Genomic DNA, 16878 nt, shown 5'->3' on the forward strand with positions numbered 1-16878 from the left:
CAGTTCCTATGGCTGCCGGCAGGTCAAAACAAGTACTGGCTTTTCACCAGTTAGTGCCAATATGATGTATCTAAATAAATTTGTACTCTGAGAAACAGGAATGCCTGTTTGAAATGCTTCAGTTGAAATGCTTCCATTTACGATGGATGCATTACTTGGAACCTGACACTAAGCCAGTACTAATTCTTTCCACCTGTCCTTACAGGGTTGATGTTGCCAATCACCTTGAGAAGGTCCTTCAGCAAGGGAGAGACCTGCTTTCCAGCTATGAGAACAAGCTGGCCATCGAAGACACAATTCCCGAGGATGTTCATGCTCTGGACCACAAGAGGGAAGAACTGCTGGTGAGTGTCTGTTCTCTGAACCAGGGGGATTCGTTTTTCAAATACAGGAAGGATAAATCTGGCTTGTCTGTTTGAATGAAGGATGGGTGGGTTTAGCTCCCTTTCTCAGAAACGACAGAAGCTGAATGTGGAATGAAGTCTTCTTCATGCTGGTGTCCTTCAACCCCAAAGACAACTTGGCCTTGTCTTGAAGCCTGAGGCCTAAACACCTGAGATTATAGGTGTTGCAGCCCAGGCTGGTTGGAACGCTGCAAGATGGAGCAGGCTTGTCTGGTTGTGTGTCCTTGTGTACATGTACACATAGATATGTATTGCAAAGGCACTACAAATGAATATCCTATTGTTGTGACCCAGGCCCAAGTAGGTGGTAGTAGTCAGTTCAAAAACAAACAGACTTTGTTAGAACAGCTGAGAATGAACTCATTCTCAGCGTCATCCAAACTAATTCAAAACGAATTCTTCATAACACAAGTCTTCAGTCTTATCACCAACCTTGGTCTAATTAGGCAAACACCCAAAGGCTTTTCTTGGCAAAAGTTCAAAAGCAGAAGACACCGACAAAAAATAAATGCAGCAAGACAAGGAGCAAGCCTATCAATGTTGTTTTCTCACAAAGAGCCCAAACGCCATTGCTGGTCTTTTAAGCCTTATGGGAGGGGCCAATCATCTCTTGGCCCTCCTCCCGAGTTGTCCTCTTTGCTTGAGCTGCTCTTGCCTTCTGGCAGCTCTTCTCATGCGTGCACTAGGAACAGGCTCCTCCTGTTCCTCTGCCTCACTACTGTCAGCCTCTGGAGGCTCCGGAGTCTGCACATCGCTCCCAGATGGCCTTGGCCCCACCTCTGCCTCCGATGCAGAGCCCTCATCCGGGCCTTCCCCAACCTCCAGGACTGGCCCACATTCTTCCTCAGCCTTATCACTGTCCGACTCCGTTGCCGGCTCCGCAGGCTGCTGGTGGACCACAACACCTATATCAGTCAGTATTCAGCTGCTAATACTCCCCTGGGCATCTTCCCCTCGGCTAAAATGTGGAACAAAAGAAGATGTTTTCAATTTTCTTAGCTTTGTGCAACTCCTCGGCCTGTATCTTAATTTATTATTTGATACCGTTTTGCCCTAACCCGTTCTTGAAAACACGGAGTAAAACCGGCTTCCGGGTGGCGCCATCTTTCTCGCTGGGTGCCAATTTATGGCACTCCGCATTGAATACCGTAAAAGCCGGATTTAACAACTGATCCCGGCTTCATTTCTCTCTCTGGTTGAAAGAGAGAGACAGAGCAAGGGGGAGGAATTGGGTAGATTCCCCTAGGGGCTTTGTTTTTGTAATACAAAGTCCTGAACGGTGAATCCCCTTATTTACCCCTCCCCCACCTCCAGTATTCTCTGCGCTCCTGAAAAAGCAGGAAAAGAGGAAGATGTCCACTTCTGCTAGCAATTGATTTTTTTTGTGGATACGAAAAGCAGGCGGAACAAATGTGAGGAGCAATTATTGGTTTGCAAGTATTTTTGATTTTCTGACTCCCCTCTCCCCTTCAGTTTCGTTTTAGAGAAACTGAAAGCAGAGCGATACATCAAAGGGAGCTTTGCTGTTGAATCGAAACTGAATGGAGATTTTATCTTATTGTGTTTGACTGTGGACTGTTGGATTATATTACGCTGTTTAAGTACGTTACAAGGGGATTCTCAGCAGGAATTTTGTTATGGAGGTTCTTTCAGAAGAATGGGTTCGGGACGTTATACAGGACTACACAGAAAGAATGTATTTAATTATTCAAAAATACAAATTGATAAAAAATGGGGACGTTTTGGATGAGAGTTTGGAGCAAATTAACCAGTGCAATTATTCGGAAAATGGAATGGAGGATATACAAATAAAAGTGGATAAATATGAAGATTTGATCGTGAAGAAACAAGGTGATTCAAAGAAGTTTTCTTTAAACAGTTTGGATGAGTTGCCTGAATTTGTGCTACAGGAGATTGTTCCTCAAATGGAAAAGACTCACAAGCTTAATGTTTCCCAAGAGTTCTCTTTTTGGACTGATGGAATATACGGCAGTAATTTTTGGATTTCTGGACATAAGGAATTACTAGGAAATATTGTGATTGACTTTTTAAAAGGAGCAACGAAGGAAAGACAGAGATTAATGCACCAAAAAAAATGGCAAGAGACAATAGTATTATTTTTGAAACAAGGTTTTTTTAAAATATTAATAGACAAAATATTTGTGTCCCCGAAAGAATTATATGGTTATATGGTTATAGAAGCTATAAGGGAGATATTCTCTGAATTGGATTGGATTTTTACGTTTTAGCTGGTTTTAAATATTTTAGGATTAATTTGTTCTACTGATTTATATATTTTATTATTGTTTATTGTTAATTTTTTGAAGGATTTGGTTATGTAAGGAGGAAGTCAGAGCTAGAGAGGGAGAATTGGTATAATAGTTTTGGGGAAAAAAATTTTTTTTTAGCATATGTTTGTTTTATTTTTAACTATACCTTGTGTTTGTTCCGGGAAGCCAGGGGGGGAGGGGGAGGGGGTTTGTGAAGGGAAAGGGGTTGGGGGGAAAGGGGAAAAAAAAATTTTGTAAAACTTTTTGAATAAAAAAAAAAAAAAAGAAAACACGGAGTAAAACCTTGATCAGGCAAGATGGTGAACCCTTGTGAGGCCCTTTGAGACAGGCTGGCATCTGAGAAAACATCCATAAAAGCTCAGGTCTTTTTTGCAGTTGGGTGGGTTGAAGTCACAGCGGAGGCTTCCAGGATTCAATGTGAGTCGGTCCCTGGGATCTTCCAAGCTTTTGGCTTGTTCTGGAGCCCATCCTCTAGGAACTTCTCTCTCACCAGAATGGGTGCGCTGAATTGTTCTATGCATCGTATTTATGGTGTACCTGGTTGTGTGTAGCTTTTGGTTGTTAATTTAGGTGTTGATAGAGCAGTCCAGCTCAGTGCACAGTCTGGAGAGAGAGAGAGAGATTCCCTGAGGATGGGATCCAGCATGAGCCCAAATGCTTGGAAGAATAATCCTTTGGGCCTGGTGACCAAGTCAGATTGCATGCTGCAACATTATCCTGGGAGACGTATATTTGCCTTCGTTAACGGAGGCTCCTGTATACAGTAGCGGCCAAAATTGTGGAAACCTTTTGGGAAAAGTGTATTTTCTAAAACTAGCTTTTTTGGGGGGAGTAGTGCCATAAAATTATATATCAATGGAAAGATAATTGAATCAAGAATGTCATGCAATAACTTTTAGGAAGGATTTGCTATTAGAATAGCAGTTAGGGTATAAAGAAGAAAAGTGAAATATGTAGAAAAAAATGAGATAGACAAAAAATGATCACCATAGAAAAAAAAGAGATATAAAAAAATGTTCACCATGTTAATTAATACTTTGTTGGGTAACCTTTAGCATGAATTACGGCCTTACAACGTCTTCCCATGGAGCGAACCAAGTCTTTTAGTTCCGCAGCTGTTATAATGTGAAACCAAGATTGAAGGACGGCTTCTATTAACTGGGTTTTATTGCTGGGTCGGCTCCATAGATTTTCAATTGGGTGAAGGTCTGGGCTATTCCCAAGCCATTCCAGCAGTGGAATAGGATTATCTTGTAATGTCAAAAAAAAAAAAAAAGTGGTGTTATTAGCCATCAACTCTCAAAAAGACACTTTTCCCAAAAGGTTTCCACAATTTTGGCCACTACTGTATTCATGTTTATAAAACATGTTGTCAGCTTTGGAAGCCATATTAGGCTGGAAGCTTCCGTGCTGCCACTTTCTCATGTGTGGGAAAGTAGGAGGGGGGGATTTAGTAGAGGGGTTGTCTTTAGACATAACAGCATTCTTCCTGTCGGTCAAGGTCAGGCCGACCCTGCATCTGGAGAAGGAGTGCTTGGAGTACTGTCTTGAGATGGGACGATGGTGACTGGAACATGTGATCGACTGAGGAGTGAAGGGGTGGTTTGGGGTTTTTTGATTTACTGAGGGAAAACCTGGACCTCTCAGATTTGGGTTTTCCCAGATGTGCCAGTTTACCTATCCTAGTAAATAGAATTTTGAAAGATGCTTGCTTCTGAGTTTTTACTTGGAGTTGGGGGTTTTTCTGGAATGTTGACACATGTACTTTCCTCGTGACGTTTTGGTTTGCTGTGGCCCCTTCGCTATTTGTTTATCTTGAGTGTAGTTTTTGGCAAGCCACACAAGAGAGAAAACCCTCGAGTGAAACAGTGTTGTGCACTCCACAGTAAGAGATTGTTAAGAATCTTCATCCCAAAACGTTTGCTAAGAACCATCTTCCTGTTCCTCCCAGGCACTGAATTCCGAACTCCAGGTCCAGCAGCTGCTGAATGAGGCCCAACAAGACTTGGAGAAGGCCAAGAGATGTTCCAGTACCTTGGCGAGCCAGTTCCAAGAACACTGCCCAGATATTGAACGACAGGAAGCTGAACTCCACAAGCTCAACCAGCGGTTCAGCAACCTCAACAAGCAGTTGGATTACAGGTCAGGAGGTGGGAGAGGTGACCGTCAGGTGGTCATCATGAAGGATCTGGGGGAAAATGAAGCCATGGTCTGACAAACCGGCAGGATAAAGTTTTGGCACAGTAGTAAGCTGAAACCTACTGTTGTGTCCTCCTTGCCTCCGTCTGAACGATGGCTTAATTAGCCGGCTCTTATCAGCTCTGGCAGCAAAAGAATCAGCATCTGCCAAGAGCCCTCGATAGCTGCCAAGACGCTGGTGAGTCACAACCTTCAGCTCTAGTCAATCCGTGCATTTGCCTGATTCAAAGAGACACACCAGCTCTTGCTGCCTTTTATATCCTGTGGTGTGGCTTCATGACTCAGCACTTCCTAGGCCTGCCCCTCTCCTGTTTCTGTCGTTCCCTTCTCTCCTGCCTACGAAACCTGGGATTGAGCCAAGCCTGATTGCTGTCAGCTGGGTCTGCAGGCGTGGCCTGGGGGGGGGAAGAGTCAGGAGAAGGAGGCCTCGTTATCTCTTTCACTTGGCCTGCTTCTGGCTCCTGGAGCTGATCCAGGGAGGTCAGTGCTTCCGAGGTAAGTCCTGACGGCCCTTCTCCCTCACTATCCAAATCACTTTCTGGCAGCAGGCCTGGCTCTGAGTCACTTTCTGGCAGCAGGCCGGCTCCATGGCACTTTCGGGCATGGGGCCAGGTTCAGGGGTGGGAGCCACAACACCTACAGTCTTCTGGTTTGCAGCAAAAAATATCAATTGGGGGAAAATGGATTCACTTAATGATTATGACATTCACTCAAACACCACTGCAAAAAATAAAATAAAAAAGGATCTGGTTATATATGGCCTTAACTTACATCTGTAATGATTTTGACTGTAGCTCCGGGTTCAATTATGTATGTAAGGTGAGAACTATCTATACCACTTTCTAGATCCCAAGTCCTGCAGAAAGCAAAATCAGCCTATTCCAACTACCGTGCTGGCTATGATGGACTTAAACGTTATTTTGAAAACATCCCCAACTATGAGCCTCAAGAAAGTGATCACCTTTCTCAGGTGGAAACCAAGTTGAAGAAACAACAGGTAATCAGTTAATTGGGGGGAAACGGCAAAGATTATACAGCCCAGCCCTATCCAGTCTGTTGCCTTTAAAAAAAAATAAAGCTATTTCTGTGCCCTACATAACTTTTGGGCTCCAGATGAGTATTATCAACAAAGGTTAGAATCCCCACATTTTTCAGTCCAGGGTTCTCTTAACTACTTCCTGGAGAGGCCAGGAATTGAATTCTGGACCTTCTACAGCCGAGCCATATGTTCTTCTTTGTAGGATGGCCCAAAGCTAGTTATGGGTCCTAAGAGATGAAGCTTAAGCAACAACTGTTGAAAGGAAGCATGTTCATATATTTATATTGATTATGTGTGGTCAAGTTGATGTCAACTCTTGGTGACCAATAGATTTTCTTCAGGAGAGAGAATCTGTCCCAACCTGGTCCTTCGGGTCTCCCAATGGTGCACCCATCACTGCTGTTGGGTGTCCTCTACTTTTCTTTTTTTTTTCTTTTTTTTTTATTCAAAAAGTTTTACAGAAAATTTCCTCCCCCCTTTCCCCTCCTCCCCTCCTTCACAACCCTCCCCGACTTCCCGGAACGAACACAAGGTATAGTTAAAATAAAACAAACATATGCTAAAAATTTTCGTCCCAACTTAATTATACCCCTACAATCATCAATTCCTAACTTCCCCAAAACAATCAAAATAATACATCATAATCATTCAAAACAGTCTGATAACTCTTAGTCTGATATCTACTTTGAATATAGTCAATCCATTTTTCCATTCCTTTAAGTATCTTTCTTGCGTATTGTCTTTCAAAAAGGCTGATATCTTCGCCATCTCAGCCAAATTGGCAACTTTCAATATCCATTCTTCTATTGTAGGTATTTCTTTTTTCTTCCAGTATTGTCCTATTAGTAATCTTGCTGCTGTTATTAGATTTAAAATCAATTTAGTCTCACTTGCTGTACAATCCGTAATAATTCCCAACAAAAAAAATTGCGGCAGGAACTTTATCTTCTTTTTCAAAACATTTTGTAAAATCCACCAAATTTTTATCCAAAAGGCCTTTATGTCCTTACAAGTCCACCAAATATGAAAATATGTAGCATCATCACAATTACATCTCCAACATTTTGCTTGCATATCTGGATACATACACGATAATTTTTAGGATCTAGATGCCATCTATAAAACATTTTATAAAAATTTTCCCTCAGATTCTGTGCCTGCATGAATTTAACATTTCTAACCCAATTTTTTCCCCAAGTTTCCAATAATATTGGCTCCTGAAAATTTTGTGCCCACTTTATCATACAGTCCTTTACCAAGTCCCTTTCAGAATCTATTTCAAGTAACACATTATACAATCTCTTTATATGCTCCTGAGACTGATTTCTAATTTGCTTTACCAAATTTCCCTCGTTCTGCTCTATACCAATTTTCTGATCTTCCTTCCATCTAGCACGTAGTTGCTCATATTGAAACCAAGTATAATTTTTCCCTTCCTCTCTTAATACTTGCAGAGATTTTAATTGCAAATTACCTCTTTCAGTATACAAAAGATCTTTATATGTAATCATTTCCTGATTCTGTTCTATATTTATATTTTCTATTGTATGTCTAGGACTTGCCCATATAGGAACCTTATAATTTAGTTTATAAGAGTATTTTTTCCAAACACGCAGAAGAGGAGATCTTAACATATGATTTTTAAAGGCCTTATCCACTTTTTTGTCATAAATTAAATATGCATGCCATCCATATAGCAAATCATAACCTTCTATATTCAAAATTCTTTCCTCTGTTAAATTAAACCAATCACTTATTGCAGAGAGAGCAGCTGCTTCATAGTATAATTTAAAATTGGGCATTTTTAATCCTCCCTTTCCCGAGAATCTTGAATTATTTTCATTTTAACCCTAGCTTTTTTACCTTCCCATATAAATTTGTTAATTTCCTTCTGCCATTCCTCAAGATTCTTATCTTTCTTAATTATTGGTATCATCTGAAAGAGGAATAAAAATCTAGGTAAAACATTCATTTTAATAGCAGCAATTCTCCCAGCAAAGATAATTGCAATTTTTCCAAACAATCAACTCCTTCTGAACTTTTGCCATAAAACCTCATAGTTATTCTTATACAATTTCACATTTGATGATGTAATATAAACCCTAAGTATTTAACCTTCTTTACAATTTCAAATCCTGTTATTTCCTCTAGTTTTTCTTTCTGTTGTCTGGCCATATTTTTATTATCACTTTTGTCTTTTCTGATTTACCTTAAACCCTGAAACCTTCCCATATTGATCAATTATTTCCAACAAAGATTTACTAGAATTTATAGGGTTTGTTAAAGTAATCACCAAATCATCTGCAAAAGCTCTCAGCTTATATTCATGTTGTCTAACTCTAATTCCCTCTATCTCCTTTACTTCTCGTATTTTATCCAATAATGGTTCTAGAGTTAAAATAAACAATAATGGTGATAAAGGACATCCCTGTCTTGTTCCTTTCGCAATCTTAAAAGGTTCTGTTAAGCTACCATTAATTATAATCTGTGCTGTTTGCTCTCCATAAATTGCCCTAATTATTCTTAAAAAACCATCTCCAAATTGCATCTTTTCTATTAATTTAAATAAAAAATCCCAATGCAATCGATCAAAAGCTTTCTCTGCATCAAGAAAAATAAATGCTGCTGGAATAAAATTTTTCTTTTCTAAATACTCCAGTAAATTAACAATCTGCCTAACATTATTCCTCATCTGTCTCCCTTTTACTCTACTTTTCTTTTTTATATATCCGTATAGCACAATTTAAAAACTTGGTTGAATTAGCAGCATTTTTCTAAAGCTAAGGGATCTAATGTCCACAGAAGTGGAAAGAAGGAGAGATGGAGAGTTTCAAGCTCCACTCACTGTGGGAGAAGGTTCCATCCATCGTTAGTTGTTTCAGCCTGCCATTAACTTTTCCCATAAGTCATGGGCCCTTGATGGACAAGGAACACCCCTTCCCTGCTCCCATTCGAAGTAAGATGGTGCCATCTACCTCGCCTTTGTTTGCTTTTTCAGGCACTTTTGGAAGAAATTGCAAGCAAGGATAAAGAAGTCCAGAAGGTCTCTGCAGACGCTCAGCAGTATCAACAGGCAGTGAAGGTAAGGAATGGCATAGAGCAGGGGTCTCCAACCTTGTCATCTTTAAGACTTGTGGACTTCAACTCCCAGAATTCCTCAGCCAGCAATGCTGGGAGTTGAAGTCCACAAGACTTAAAGTTGACAAGGTTGGAGACCCCTGGCATAGAGGAAGGACCAAAAAAATTACACCCCATTGCAGAATTGCACTTCGTAGGTGCCTCCAGCATCGTCTGGATGTTATACCCTCTCTCCTCTTCCTAGGACTATGAACTAGAAGCAGAAAAGCTGAGGTCCATCTTGGATCTGGAAAGTGGCCGTAATGGATTCCTGAACAAGAGACCAAGATTCCAGTCCACAGCCGATAGAGTGAAAGAAGAGGTATGTTTAACAGGTGCAGACTCCAGAGCCTCCAGATTGATAGTAGTGAGACAGAGGAACAGGAGGAGCCTGTTCCTAATGCACGCATGAGAAAAGCTGCCAGAAGGCAAGAGTAGCTCAAGCAGAGAGGACAACTCGGGAGTAGGGCCAAGAGATGATTGGCCCCTCTCATAAGGCTTAAAACAGACCAGCAACGGCGTTTGGCCTTTGCTGGAAAATAACGTTGTAGCTACGTCTTCTGCTTCGTCTACGTCTTTGTTTTTGTGGCTTCTGGATGTTTGCCAGGAAGGGCTTTTGGCAGTTTGTCTAATTGGACTAAGGTTTGCGAGATAACTGAGGAATTTGTGTTGGGAGGCATTTGTTTTACAGGTACTTTGAGTTGAATGAAGCTGGGCATGAAGTAATTCCCAGCTGTTCGAATAAAGTTTGTTTTTTCATGGACTGAGTTTATTACTACCTACTTGGGACTGCAGTTACAACAGGTGCAGAGCAAGCTACGCTTGGGGTAGGACCCCTGGCCAATAGCTGGGGAAAAGAGGAGCATCTGAAGTCTAGGATTGGGAAACCGACTGGATGAGACTTTGGGCCAGTCCCTTTCTCTCAGCCCAATCCACCTCATTGGGTTGTTGTCAAGAGGAAAACAGGAAGCAGACTACTAGGTACGTTCAACGCTTTAAGTTGACTGGCTAGGCTTCTTGCAGTTTTAATGATAATAAATATATGAGGACCTGCAAATAGAGCCACGGTGGCGCAGTGGTTAGAGTGCTGTAATGCAGGCTACTTCTGCTGCCTGCCAGCTGCCTGCAATTTGGCAGTTCGAATCTCACCAGGCTCAAGGCTGACTCGAATGAATGAATAGCAATAGCAATAGCACTTGGGCTTATACAAGATGTTGCAAGATGTAAGCTGTTCCAAGTAAAGCTGCTTTTTGCAATTGACTGATGATCATTTTTTTCAATGCCAATAGCGTTCCAAAGGCTCGAGGTTGACTCAGCCTTCCATCCTTCCGAGGTGGGTAAAATGAGGACCCAAATTATTGGGGGCAATAGGCTGACTCTGTAAACCACATGGAGAGGGCTGTAAAGCACTGTGAAACGGTATATAAGTCTAAGTGCTAAAAGAAAGCCAAGATAGGACCAACAGGCACCTTGGGTGCAATCCCAAAACATCTTTTTTTTTTAAATTTGCATTTATATCCCGCCCTTCTCCGAAGACTCAGGGCGGCTTACATTGTGTAAGGCAATAGTCTTCATCCATTTGTATATTATATACAAAGTCAACTTATTGCCCCCAACAATCTGGGTCCTCATTTTACCTATCTTATAAAGGATGGAAGGCTGAGTCAACCTTGGGCCTGTGGGGCTTGAACTTGAAGTAATTGTAATTGCAGGCAGCTGTGTGTTAATAACAGACTACATTAGCCTGTTGAGCCACTTCCCAGCTCTGGAGCATTCTTTGTAACAATATTGGCATTGGAAAAGAAAGATCACCGGTCAATTGCAAAAGGGAACTTTACTTGGAATATCTTACATCTTGCAACATCTTTAACACTGTCAAACCACATCTGCCTCTCCCAGGTCCTTGGGAAGGACTTGGGAGGTGGAAGAAAAATGCCAAATGCAGCCTAAACATCTGGCCGATTGTGTTGTCCAAGTCCCAGTGAACCTGGCAGTTTGAAAATTGTTAAACACAAGCAAAGGAAAAAAAAGGAAAAAAAAAAGCAAGATGTCAAGAGGGTTAAGGTAACAAGCCTCAATAAATGTCATCTTCTAGTTGATTCACCACCCTCAAAATGAACCTATGTTCCATCTGCAGGAAGCTCTCCTGGCTGCCCGATTCACTGAGATCAACGCCATCAATAGGCAAAGGTTGCAGAACCTGGAGTTCGCTCAGACCTTATTGAAACAAGTAAGTAGAAGAAACTCTTTTCTACTAGTTCTTGCCCAGAAAAATGTCCCAACTTTTATGGATAGAACACATATCCTACAGATAAATTTTTAATAAAACTGCAGCGTATGAGGAAACTTAACATGAGGAAGCACCTGAAGGCAGGACAAGAAGCAATGGATGGAAAGTAATCAAGGAGGGAACCAATCTAGAACTAAGGAGAAATTTTCTGACAGTGAAGTTAGGACAATTAACCCGTGGAACGACTTGCCTCTAGAAGTTGTGGGTGCTCCAACACTAAAAGAGATTGGACAACCCTTTGTCCCATATGTATAAGGTCTCCTGCTTGAGCAGGGGAGGTGGACTAGAAGACCTCCAAGGTGCCTTCCAACTCTATTATTGGGTCATAATAATACCCACGGACTCTACAGAGTCATCCCAGGAAATTTAGTTTGCCATAATCAATGATGACTTGGCAGGTTCTTCAATGGCAGAAGTTTTAGATTGGTCATAAAATGGAAGTTCACCCTTCACTTTTGTAGTCATTGTTGGGTAGTTGCAGAGAAGAAAACTGTCCAGCGTAGTGAAAGCCTGTGGGGGAAGAGAGAATAAGCATCTACTAAATTTCACAACTGTCTGAAGGTAAGTAGTAGGGCAGTTCCACCCCCACCCTAGCTTAATTTTTACCTGTGCACCTGGAGTGGAAGGGGTCTTAATTAGGGCTTATTTTGAAAGTAGGGCTTATATTGGGCGCACATGTAAAAATCAAGCTAGGGCTTACTTTCGGAGTAGGTTGCATTTCCAGGGAAACACGGTATACTTGCTGAGAAATGAGAATCACCTCAGCTGAGTAACTATGCATACAATGGTAATCAAATAGACATCAGGATCTGATCTACAGTACAGTACTTCCTAGTTTAGCCTTCCCAAGCTGGATGTCCTTCAGAGAAGCGGGTCCTTCAACTCTCAGGATGTCCAACCAACAAAGTTGTATATTCTGGGCGTTTTCTGGAAGGCACCAGTTTGCTTTAGGGACTCAGTTGAGTTTGTTGAACTGACTCCTTGTTTTCTGCTCAATGACAGCAACCTGACCTCCAAATGCTAGAGGAATCCATTCAGCTCAGCAAGTCTAAGAAGCCCTTAGAAGAAATCTGGAAGTTGAAGAAGGAACTGGATGATGAGACCCAGTCTCGGCAGCATCTGGAAGACGAGATCAAAGTCATCCAGCAGAACATCTTCCAGCTGCAGAACCAGAAGCCACAGGAGATTGTGCTCAGGAAGGAAGTGGTCAAAAAAATGCCCGACCCAGAGCTGGATGAGAACTACCACAAGATGCAACAGAACCTGACAGAAGAGCAGCGCAAGAACCAGGGGCTTCAAGAGGAACTGCAGTCCCTGAAACAAAAGCTTGACGTTCTAGAGCAAGAGAAAAGAGAAGGTGGACAGGAGTATGTCGTCAAAGAAGTCTTGCGGATCGAGCCAGATAAAGCCCAGGCAGAGGAAATCTTGAAGTTGAAAGAAGAACTCGAAGAGCTCAAGAGACAGGAAGGAAACCGGCAGAATGAGATGGCCCTTCTCCACCGCCAGATCGCAGCTCTTTCCAACGAGAAGGTCAGGGATCAGGAGAGAGTGACTGAAAAGGCAATAGTGAAGATGCAAAATGATCCCCAGCTGGAGATGGACTATAAGCAGCTACAGGAGAGTAAGCAGAGGGAGAGTATGCTGAGGCACCAGCAAGAAGAAGAGCTGCGTTTCCTCCAAGACAAGCTGAAGCGGCTGGAGAAAGAGCGGGCCATGGCTGAGGGCAAGATCACCGTGAAGGAGGTGTTGAAGATGGAGAAGGACGTAGCGACAGAAAGGGAAGTGAATGAACTGCGGCGCCAGTATGAGGAAGAGAAGGCCAAGGCCCGCTTGAGTGAGAGAGAGAAAAATGAGCTGCTTAGGAAGATTCAGGCTCTGGAAGAGGAGAACGCCATGGTGATCGTCCAGGAGAAGTTACGGGAGATCATTCGCCCAGATCCCCAAGCGGAAAACGAAGTGGCCAACCTTCGTTTAGAAGTAATGGAGCAGCAGAGGCGTTACCTGGGTGGGGAAGAGCAGCTCCAGGCCTGCCAGGATGAGCTGGTGACTCTGAAGAGCAGAGGGCCTCGGGTGGAAGTTCAAGAGATCATCAAAGAGGTCATTAAGTACAAAACAGATGCGGAAACTGAAATGGAGATGCAGCGACTCAGGGATGAGATTGTAAATAGGACCAGAGCCATTGAGAGAGCAGATCTGGAGATCTACAAGTTGAAGCAAGAAATTGAGACCCTGAAGGAAGCCAAGCCACACATCCAAGTGAAGGAGGTCCTTCAAGAGATCCTGCAGTACCGGGAAGACCGCCAGACAAAAGAAGAAGTAGAGTCCCTGCGAGCTCAGTTGGTTGAAGAGCAGAAGAAGCACATGGACTTGGAGAGGGAGAAGAAGGAACAGGAGGAGATCATTAGGCAGAAGGAGGAAGAGCTCTCCCAGGTGAGGGAAAAAGTGGTGAAGCAAGAAGTGGTGAAGCTGGAACAAGACCCTACCTTAAAATCGGAGATGAACACCTTCTCGCAGAACATTGAAAATGAGCTGCAGCAAATAGACTCGCTTCGGACCGAGATGCGCAAGCTGCAGAGGAGACGGTCACACCTGGAGCGCCAGCTGGAAGATCTGGAGAAAGAAAGGAAGGCCCGCAGGGAGGCGGAACTGGAGGTGCAGAGGCTGAAGATCAGACTGAGCGAGCTGGAGCAACAAGAGAAGGACACAGCAGAAAAAGTCACCGTGAGGCAAAAGGTGATTCTTCAACAAGATCCTCAGCAGGAGAAAGACCACAGCCTACTTAAGATGGAGCTGGAAGAGGAGAAACATAAGAAGCAAGTGCTACAAACGGAACTGGAAGCCCTGCAGAAGAAACTGCAGGCCCTGGAGAAGATGGAAGTCAAGGAAAAAGTGGTCTTTTCAGAGAGCGTCCAGGTGGAGAAGGGAGACACCGAGTACGAGATTCAGAAGCTGAAGAACAGTCTAGATGAGGAAAGCCAACGGAAGATGCAAATGGACTCCGGCATCAATAGGTTGGAGGCCAAACTTTCCGAAATGGAATTCAGCAATTCCAAATCTTCCAAGGAGTTGGACTTTTTGAGGGAGGAGAACCACAAGCTCCACATAGAAAAGCAGAACCTTCTCCTGGAGATGAGGAGTTTGCAGTCTGAGATCGAGCTCACGGCGATGGAAGCCCAGGATCTGAAGAGCATGGCCTGGCCAGATCGACGTATCAATCTCGATTCAAGGTTCCACAATTTGGAGAAAGAACTGGAAGACCTGAAAAGACTATCGCGAGAAAAAGACGAGGAGATCGAACAGCTTCAAAACCGTCTCCAGACTGTTGCGATCAAGAGGGAGCAGCGCGAAAACCACCTGAGGCGCTCCATTGTGGTCATTGACCCGGACACCGGGAAGGAGATGTCTCCAGAAGAAGCTCATCGTTACGGCCTTATTGAATGGAATTTGTTCGTCAAGTTGAAAAGCCAAGAATGCGACTGGGAAGAGATCACCGTCAAAGGGCCCAGTGGTGAATCTTCGATCATCCTGGATAGAAAGTCAGGGAGGAAATTCTCCATTGAAGACGCCTTGAAGCGTGGAAGATTAACGATGACTCAATATCAAAGTTACATCAACAAGGAGATGTCTATTCAGGAGCTGGCTATTTTGGTATCTGGACAAAAATAACCGCTTCCCTCTCAACCCTACCTACGCAAAATTATTTTGAAGCTGCTCCAGAGCTTGTCTCGTTACAAATCCAGAAGTTTTACTATTTAACGCTTCCCTCAGATCTATCTGCCAAAGCCTCCTGTGTCTTGATTCAACATTTGGGTGCTCTTTAGTTTTAGGTCACATGCATCAACCTTGCCCAAATCGAAAAGATCCTGCTCCCGCATTTGATCAAGTTGCTCTTCTCCAAATTTATGATGGACTGTTTCCTGTCAGGGAAGTAGCATATATCCAGTATTTTATCCAGTCTGGATGATCAAACCACGCATTTCAGTTTGGCAGCTCAAGATTCTGTCAACTATAAACAGTCCCGTGAAATGGCTTCAGTGTCGGACTGAAATCTGGGCACGTCCTGTCGCCATAAATTCAGAATTAGATGGCCTTGAATGAATGCGCTTCCCCCCCCCACTCCTCCTGCAGCGTGGAGGGGATGCTATCTTTACCTTTCTGGAATTATTTTAAAGTTAATGCAGCGTATGGGAAACTCTTTAAGCACTTTAAAGCATTACCTAAAAAAACCTTATTATAGCTACATCAACTGGTTTGTTTCTTCTGGAGAATACTTCGAAGTTTAGGAAAAGTTATCCAAAGGAAGAGCAGGTGGGTGGTTGATGGACAGCAGATGCTTAATAATCTTTCGCTGACCTGGGCAAGTGAAACGTGGTTGAACGTAATGGATTGGCATTAAAACACAATATGGGAGATTTACAAGAATGATACAATCGTACCACGATCCGACTAGCATTTTTGTCATGCTGGATCTTGACTTTATAAAAAAAAAAAGGTTATCTACATATGGGAGCGGTCAAATTTTAAGGCAGTGAAGATGTATGTATATGCCTGTTTGATGATGGTGTTTATCCTATGGCTCAGATTATGTAGAGGTTTCTAATTCTTTTTAAAAAGGGGGGGGGAGATTAACTATCACCAATTCCAAGTGCCTTTATTTTCCTCGAAGTCTCACTTATAAGATGCATGCACTGTTTTGCTGACTTCTTTTTTGACTGTATGTATTCAAGTTATCTGTTGGAGAAGGGAAATGGGAAAAGTTATTTATACCCCTCAGTTATAATAAAGAAATGATCGAAGTTATTGGTTCTTTAATTCTTTTGCCTTTCTGTCAATAAATGAACATCATGGACTTTGAATCCATACAGTTGTATTCAAAAAGACACAGAAGATGGAACAGGGTATGTCCAGTCTAGTGAAAATAAAAACTAGGGGCGACATGTAGCAATGTTCCAATATTTGAGGGGCTGACACAAAGAAAAGGGGGTGTCAGAACTGAAGAAGCTTCTTGGATGAGAAGTGAAATGTTTTCAAAGCGGGGGGTGAGGAAGCAGGAAAGTCCGGTGGCCTTTTGGAAAAGATCCTTTGAGACAACCATGACCTGGATGATTGAGAATCTCCATAACCTAGAGCTGTGTATTTCCAACTTTGGTACCTGCCAAATCTTCTAACTCCCAGAATTTTCAGCAAAGAGCTTGCTGGCTGGGAAATTCTGGAGTTGAGAATCATCCATCCATCCGCCTGATGCATCCATCCATCCATTCATCCATCCACCCACCCATCTCCATCCATCCATCCATCCGCATCAGAGGTGGTATTCAGCAGATTCTGACCAGTTCTGGAGAACCGGTAGCAGAAATTTTGAGTAGTTCTGAGAAACAGTAAATACCGCCGCTGATTGGCCCCGCCCCCATTTATTCTCTGCTTCCCAGGTCCCAGCTGATCGGGAGGAAATGGGGATTTTGCAGTAACCTTCCCCTGGATAGTGGAGGGAATGGAGGTTTTGCATTATCCTTTCCCTGGAGTGGGGAAGGAATGGAG

The 16878-nt window shown here is 42.9% G+C and overlaps 1 protein-coding gene across 1 annotated transcript in view; it reads left to right on the forward strand.

Moving 5' to 3' along the window:
• Nucleotides 1-16140, forward strand: part of PPL (periplakin) — a 108297-nt gene extending 92157 nt beyond the window's left edge. The window contains exons 16-22 of the mRNA XM_058156996.1: nucleotides 206-344; nucleotides 4647-4837; nucleotides 5741-5891; nucleotides 8932-9015; nucleotides 9256-9372; nucleotides 11188-11280; nucleotides 12343-16140. Of these exons, the coding sequence (XP_058012979.1) occupies nucleotides 206-344; nucleotides 4647-4837; nucleotides 5741-5891; nucleotides 8932-9015; nucleotides 9256-9372; nucleotides 11188-11280; nucleotides 12343-15006 (3439 nt within the window). The 3' untranslated portion in view covers nucleotides 15007-16140. The remainder of the gene's footprint in view (nucleotides 1-205; nucleotides 345-4646; nucleotides 4838-5740; nucleotides 5892-8931; nucleotides 9016-9255; nucleotides 9373-11187; nucleotides 11281-12342) is intronic.
• The last annotated feature ends 738 nt before the right edge of the window (nucleotides 16141-16878 follow it).

This window comes from Ahaetulla prasina, chromosome 14 (genome assembly GCF_028640845.1).
Source record: "Ahaetulla prasina isolate Xishuangbanna chromosome 14, ASM2864084v1, whole genome shotgun sequence".
Classification (NCBI taxonomy): domain Eukaryota; kingdom Metazoa; phylum Chordata; class Lepidosauria; order Squamata; family Colubridae; genus Ahaetulla; species Ahaetulla prasina.